Source organism: Doryrhamphus excisus, chromosome 19, assembly GCF_030265055.1.
Source record: "Doryrhamphus excisus isolate RoL2022-K1 chromosome 19, RoL_Dexc_1.0, whole genome shotgun sequence".
NCBI lineage: Eukaryota > Metazoa > Chordata > Actinopteri > Syngnathiformes > Syngnathidae > Doryrhamphus > Doryrhamphus excisus.
The window spans coordinates 6,827,479-6,835,000 of NC_080484.1; the positions used below are offsets into that span (position 1 = coordinate 6,827,479).

General features: G+C 46.2%; 1 protein-coding gene across 4 annotated transcripts in view; it reads right to left on the bottom strand.

Moving 5' to 3' along the window:
• Positions 1-456: 456 nt before the first annotated feature.
• The window catches only part of scarb1 (scavenger receptor class B, member 1), a 13,142-nt gene continuing 6,076 nt past the window's right edge, over positions 457-7,522 (bottom strand). The window contains exons 7-15 of one of the 4 annotated variants that reach the window (XR_009120284.1): positions 6,714-6,829; positions 6,483-6,649; positions 6,295-6,413; positions 5,016-5,089; positions 4,853-4,904; positions 4,607-4,756; positions 1,851-1,890; positions 1,528-1,591; positions 1,176-1,266 (exon numbers count right to left, since the gene is read on the bottom strand). Coding sequence is in view for 3 of the 4 variants with exons in the window: in XM_058057833.1 (XP_057913816.1) it covers positions 1,183-1,266; positions 4,607-4,756; positions 4,853-4,904; positions 5,016-5,089; positions 6,295-6,413; positions 6,483-6,649; positions 6,714-6,829 (762 nt within the window). In the remaining variant the exon portion in view is untranslated. Of the gene's footprint in view, positions 1,267-1,527; positions 1,592-1,850; positions 1,891-4,606; positions 4,757-4,852; positions 4,905-5,015; positions 5,090-6,294; positions 6,414-6,482; positions 6,650-6,713; positions 6,830-7,522 lie in introns of all 4 variants that reach the window. The other 3 variants (XM_058057835.1, XM_058057833.1, XM_058057834.1) reach the window with 3 other exon arrangements.

Here is a 7,522-nt window from a genome sequence, read left to right on the forward strand (position 1 = left end):
GTTACCCAAGACACAACACAGCGCGCATACCTCGCTACAGGATGCAATAGTACGAGACATTTATCGGCACAAACCCTTCACGTGTTTTCTCACGAAAATCAGCCCATACTAATCGGTGACCGATCGATTGGGAACATCCTTAGTGGAGCTCAACCTCCAGGTCAGGGATCAAGTACCTTTCTATCATAGAGGGATCATAAAACATTGCTTTAAAATGTTCAATATATTCATTTTTTACATGTTCTATTATAGTCATGTCTTCACTAAAATAATAATGAAATAGAAAGTATCTCAATCAGAGGATCATAAAAAAATATTTAAAATGTTCAATATATTCATTTTTTATATTTTCTAGTAAATAGTCTTTTCTTCACTAAAATAATAACATAGAAAATATCTCAGAGGATCATAAAAAATCTTCAAAATGTTCAATATATTCATTTTTTTATATTTTCTCTAATACTGTCCTAACTGAAACAATGATACATGATAAAATATTAAACATATTATTATAGAAAATGAATGAGCGACGAAAGTCCCAAGGAATAATCCAGTAATAAAGTCATAATCTCCTGTACTGTGAGGCCAAACATGTCGGAAGACGCATGAAGCCAGGATTCACCATTCGGTGTGGTGGAGGAACATCATGGCTGGGCTCCCCCTCAGCGATAAGATGAGAAACCTGGAGAAGAAGCTCTTCCTCCACATTGAGGAGCCAGATGAGGAGGCTGGGGCACCACGCCTCCTGGGAGGTGTTCAGGGCACGTCCGACCAGGACAGGTTGGAGGGACTGTCTCTCACACACACACACACACACACACACGCGCGTGCGCGGGATGTTGCCGTGACAACAGCTTTATTGTGCCAGTGATTGTGTGGTTCTGAAGCTTTGGCAAAAAATGGCAAGTGAAAGTCCCACAGCACTCGTTTGGTGCAAGGTGGTGAAGCAATGCCATCAAGGTGGTGTGCACCGCCCCCTGCTGGGATAAGTGAAGTAAAAACAGGAAGTAGAGCAATGGTCACGCCTCTTGCCGAAACCCCGGACAGGGTGCGAGGCTGCCGGCGGCGGCGAGCTCCATTTGACGCAGCGTCACAGCTTGTGCCATTTCCACGGTGATGGAAGCCCATCAGGGAGGCGGAGTCAAATCAGTGTGTGTGTGTGTGTGTGTGTGTGTGTGAGTGTCAGTCGTGGGCAGGAAGTAGCGGGTCTCTCTCGTGGCTGGAAGCGTTCCCTTCGGACGTGGCGCTGCTGTTGGGTTCATTTGTCTGTCAGAACCAGAAGAGAGCGTGTTTAAGGAGACATACTGTCTGCACGCCACAGGGGGCGGAGCCTCAATGAACGAGGCAGGAATGGAATGAAGTGAACAGGAACATTCCATATCCTTTCATTTCCACCTCATTAGCACAGGAAACGCCTCGCCTCGCCTGCACGTGTCCCGGCGGCTGGAGACGCGCCGTGGCAGGCGTCATGATGCAAGATGGCTGCACAAGGAGACTTAGCAGTGTGCATGGCGTGTGTGCACCCACCTGAGTCACCCAGCATGCATTTCTCCTGAGCGCCACGGCCTTGAGCGGGCACTTTATCGGCCGCCTAAAAGATGACCACAGCCTCAGACATGAGCAAATGATGCACAAACAGGGCGGGGGGGGGGGGGGGGGTCGTTGGCTGTTAGCCGGTGTTCATGCTGGGGAATTATAAGCTGTTAATTGATTAACGCCATCGCAGGGGGAGGACTTCCTGATGGACTGATGATGATTGACAGATCATGTGGTGATCAATGGAATCAGGAGGGTTTGATTAGATGAGCAGACGGGATTCAGAACTTTCTAGAACTCAGGTCTTTACTAACCCCAGACTCCTGCAGCACCCTGGTGATCTGAAGACCCTCTCTGTGTACACACACACACACACATATGTGTGAAACAGCTGTTTCGACCGCCAGCATCAAGTACAAGTCGATCCAGACGGAGAGCATCCCAACGTGGAACCTGTGCTATGAGCGTGCATGTGGTTCTGCCGGGACATGAAAGCTGAGATGACCCGGACAGGATTGGGATGGGATGGGATGGGGGGGGGGGGGGGGGGGGGGTGACATGTGGCCAGCCATTTGGGTGTGGATTGTCCTTAAGGGAATCTTGGACTGCTTATTTCCTGTCATTCCTTCATTTCAGACCTTTGCATCTCTCTCTGTTTCTTTCCTCATCTGGTCCACTGCTGCCATCATGTCTACAAAGATTTGCCAATCAACACGAAAGACACTTCCAATATTTCCAATTGAGGGCCAAAGCACTGCAGGTACGTAGTCTCCCTGGTAGGTACGGTATCCGGTCCTTTCCTCGTCAAGCAGTCAACCACAAATATGGCAATTTGTTTGTTTCCTGTTGCAGAGGATGATGATGATGATGATGATACTCTGGTTGTATCTGTGGGCAAATGCTTGACGGGGAATGGACTTCAGGTGGCGGTCTTGCCATTGTATACCTCGACCACTGTGTTGAGCGAGTCCAGTCAGGAAACATATTTAATGGTGTTCCCCAAGGTTCCATTTTAGGTCCAACCTCATTCTCGGTCTATATGACGGCATCATCTATTCAGCCTGCTTCAACTCAGAGGGAGTTTTTTAAGGTGAGGCAAAAACAGGTGATTACGCAGGCGCCCGATAGAAGAGATCATGTTTGATGCCTCATCAACAAGGCCCGGAACCCCACCTGACACTCTGCACACCCCACCTCTGCCTCATCCTGCCACTTTGACACTTTGACTATATGCGTTACATTAACGCTCAGTTTGGACTTTTAGGAAAAACAATCAGACTGCACTTCCGGAATAACAAACAAAAAACAGACTGTGTACATACGTATATTTATACTGTTATTCTGTAAATTTTGTATTTTTCTTTCTTTTTTAATAGATGTGTCTGCACCTACTATACCAAAACAAATTCCTAGTATGTGTTTGATCATACCTGGCAATAAAGCCTTTGCTGATTCTGATTGGTACCGTAGAAAACGTCCACAAAGAAAGGCGTGAATAGTTGATGGTGCTATATTTGTGAATAAATGGTTATTTTCATGTAAAACAAGCATTAGTGTGTTGTTTATGTTGTCCGATTAAAAGTTATGCTTGAAATGTATCTTGTTCCTGTTTTTGTCCTCTTCTAGTCAGGTGATATTTTACTGAAACGTACCTAAGATCTACTGCTGACTTATGTCAACTAAAGGGGCATAAATGCGGGCACCCTTGTCGTTTTATTGAGTGGAATACCTTTAACACTAATTATTGGAACACAACATAGTTTGGTATTGCTCATTGACCCAAGTGAAGCCGATCATGAGAAAGTTGCAACTTCTCTGAAGAGTAGAACCACGGTAGCTTCAAAACAACTGTCACATGACTTGAGAGCAAAGATGGTGTGATTTAAAGCGGGCTGTCCATGCTTGGAAACAATCAAACCTGACTCAACTGGAGATATATTGGAAAGAGGAATGGTCCAAAAGACCTTCAACCGGAATCCAGACCCTCATTAGAGGAAGCTATAGGAAGCATTTACGTATTTCTGATAGGAAGGAGGATCTACTGCATATTGATGTGGTTTTTCTGCTGGGGGGCCCAAATGTATGCCCCTGCCTACTTTAGTTGACATAATGACTTCTCATCTATCCCTGTGTTGGTCTGCTATATGATATATTTACCTGGAATGGATGATCCCAACAACCAGTCATTTACTAAGGAACATCTGGACCACGGGTGCCCTAACTTTGTAATACCACTGTACATTTGTGATCATGTGTAGTACTATGTTGGGAACTTCCTGGGTGCATTGCAGCAACGTGGTCAGGAACGCTACACCTAGTGTTACCTTGGGCTTGTGGCCTGAGGCAATGTGAGCGAGTGTGTGGTGAAGCTAGTTGCTAGCCGGCTAGTAGCTAGTCTCTGTGGTGTGGCAAGGTGTCACTATGCCAATAGTTCTTGAGCGTAACGATGCGAACAATGTGACAGAAATGGAGCGTTAGTGGTGCTTTTGGAGGTGGAACGGGTGCGTCCCATTACGTGGCTGCCTCTTTTTTACCTGTTGTTGTATCTTTAGAAGGCACAGGAAGGCACTTTTCCTTTCGGACTCAATTGGCTTAATCTTAGCGTAGCTGTTTCCATGCCATGAATAAGTTAGTTGGCAGGTAGGAGATGTTAGCGCAGCATGGCATAAGACTGGCGGTGCCTCAACTGGTGCACTTGCGTACTTAAACGGGCAGGAAAGAGTGTTCACTCTGTCGCGTTTGGTCCACAGAACAACGGCATGAGCGAGGTGAGCCCTTTTGCCAGATTGGAATATACTGCCATATTTTCTTTAAAAAAGGTTCAAATCTTGTTTACTGTCTGGTCATGTGACACTCCTAGTACTGACACGTCAGTGTTTGGAGTGCGTTGACACTTTGACGGTGGCCATCTTGGCTCAGTATATTCAAGGGGGAGAATCTGAAGCAGGCACTGCAGTAGTACTCGTGCAAGTATTCCATTTGAGACACGGCTCTACTTTTACAGCGGGACTTGTGCGAGCTTGATGGGACCGGTTAGTGAGGGAGGGAGGGCATGCAAACACGTTGTTACCTTCTTCAGTCTGCAGTACACCAGGGCGGCAATAAGGATAGTGGCGAGCCCGAGGGCGATGAAGCCGTACTGCATGACTTCCATAACGATGGGCAGGACCACCAGGTTGGTGTGGAAGGTGTCAAGGATGGGCCCGTCGATGTAGCCGCTCTATGGCCAGGAAGAGCAACAAAGAAACCATAAAAGTTTTTATGGAGATCCATACAGCAGTGGAAGGAAGCCCGCGTTCTTCCTGTGGCGGCTCACCTCCTCAAACCAGATCATCGGCATGACGGCCTCAGAGATCTTCCCAGTCTCCCTACAAGGGCAGGAAGGAGGACGTTAGGTGCGGAGGTGGCCGACAGGAAGTGTTTGATGGTAGCTAACAATGCAGCAAAAGGCCAACAAGAGGGATGGGAATTTGTCCTACGTAATTCCTGACACTCTCTTCATGTAGAGGTTGAGCTGCAGGCGGATGGACACGTTGAGCGGGACGCCGGTTTGCTGCGGACACAAACACATACACACAACACTTTTAACGACTCGCACGGGACGCACAAACCCTGCAGCCGAGGGCCCGCCGAGCTCCCCCGGCGACCCGACCCCTGACGGACAATTATCTTCCCGTGCAGGCAACACAGAGACAGGAAGCTTTAGGGCAAAGTCAGCCTCTTCATGATTGGGACTTCCTATACATTGTCCTCTAATGGACTTTACACATGCTTCACTCAGCAGCTCCACTTCAGCTCAACGTAAGGGTGGACTGCACGAACACCCGCCCCCCCTTGACCCCTCAACACCAACTTTCATCTCAAAAATGTGACGAATGTGAGCGTGTAGAAGGAGAGGTTTCATGGTGGCCCCAGTTTGACACTGGAACAGACTTGAGTGAAAATGGTGATCTGAGGACTGTTTCCAAACACATCATAGGTGAGCACCGCCTGACGTCTGCACTGTTCTACCATCACAAAGTGTTTACAGTAAGAACTCCTCGTGCTTCTTTGTCATCCTCAGCGATGAGAGTTCATGATTAACCTGCCCTGATGTGTTTTATTGACGCTGTAAACAATAAAGGGAGCTGTAACTTCATTATCCAATTAGCTTATCTCCAAGCCACTTGGATCAACGTGTGTGTGTGTAAGATCATCAGGGCTTTGAATCAATCAAAACATGAAGACATTTCACCTCTAATCTGCCCATGCTCAAAAACGAGATAAGACACGAACACACAAACACAGGTCGTTGATAAGCTAATTGGATAATGAAGTTACAGCTCCATAAGGTGTTTATAGCATCAGTAAAAGACGTCAAGGAAAGTTAACGATTACACTAACTTCCAACACGTCCCCTTCACTGCTAAGGATGATGACGCAAGGGTGGATGTCAGCTGTGTTCAAGTACATCAGAATTACATATTCCAGGTGGTTAGCAGTGTTAGTAGTAAGTGATAACAGAATGAGAAGGAATGATGTGTCAGGTTATGTGTTGTTGATCTGTTCTTACACGAAGGAAAGAGCCTCAGTGACCTTTGACATTTGCTCGGTTTATGCAAGGATAAAAATCATGACCCTGACCCAAAATACAAAGTCTGAATGACGACGCATTTATCTTTTTCACGTAACCTCATAAAAGCTCTTCTTTATCATTGGACTGCATTTCTTTCTTCTGATAAACTTCTGCTGTGTGTGTGTGAGTGTGTGTGTACTCACAGGATGGATGTCTATGAAGAGGCCGTGCTCGTCCTCGTTGGGGTGGAGTCCTTGAATGTAGTCCAGCAGAACCGGGTCAGCGTTGAAGAAGTGAGGATGAGAGATGAAGACGGGAGAATCTGAGGAAGAGGGTGGGGCATCAAGGCGGTGTGGACATGGCCGCGTCCGCTCGTGCGGGTTCTACTCACTGTGACGGCAGCTGCTGACGTTCAGCAGCCCCGACTGGCGACAGGGACAGAATCCCTCATTGGGAGCGTAGTCGCTGCCATTGGCGAAAAGAGTCTTGGGCGCCACATAGCGGTACAAGGGGATCCCCTTCAGGCTGCCGGGTCGCTGGTAGACCAGCTCCATGGACCTGGTACCACAGGAGAAGACCGCTCACGTCACAGCCCCCGCACCGAAAACACAAAGAGGCGTACCTGCAGGCATCTGGACTGTAAAAAGGCAGCGTGCTCTCCTGGGTCATGAAGGGGGGCCACATCTGACCCGCCGTACCGTTGATCATGTTGCACTGAGGCGTCCTCCAGTAGGACAACTACACACACACACACACACATTTGTTTTTGACACAATATAAAACATTCTAGTTTTATAATCTCATTATACCATCAACCTATCATGATATCATGTAATCGTACCATCATATCATGTTATGTTATCATATGACATCATGGTATCATGTAATCATACCATCACAACATGTTATCATATGATGTCATGGAATGGTAATAATACCATCACATCATGTTATCATATGATATCATGGTATCATGTAATCATACCATCACGTCATGTTGTCATATGATATCATGGTATCATGTAATCATACCATCACGTCATGTTGTCATATGATATCATGTATTCATACCATCACATCATGTTGTCATATGATATCATGGTATCATGTAATCATACCATCACGTCATGTTGTCATATGATATCATGGTATCATGTATTCATACCATCACGTCATGTTGTCATATGATATCATGGTATCATGTATTCATACCATCACATCATGTTGTCATATGATATCATGGTATCATGTATTCATACCATCACATCATGTTGTCATATGATATCACGGTATCATGTAATCATACCATCACGTCATGTTATGTTATCATATGACATCATGGTATCATACCATCACATCATATTATCATATGATGTCATGGTATGGTAATAATACCATCACATCATGTTATCATATGATATCATGGTATCA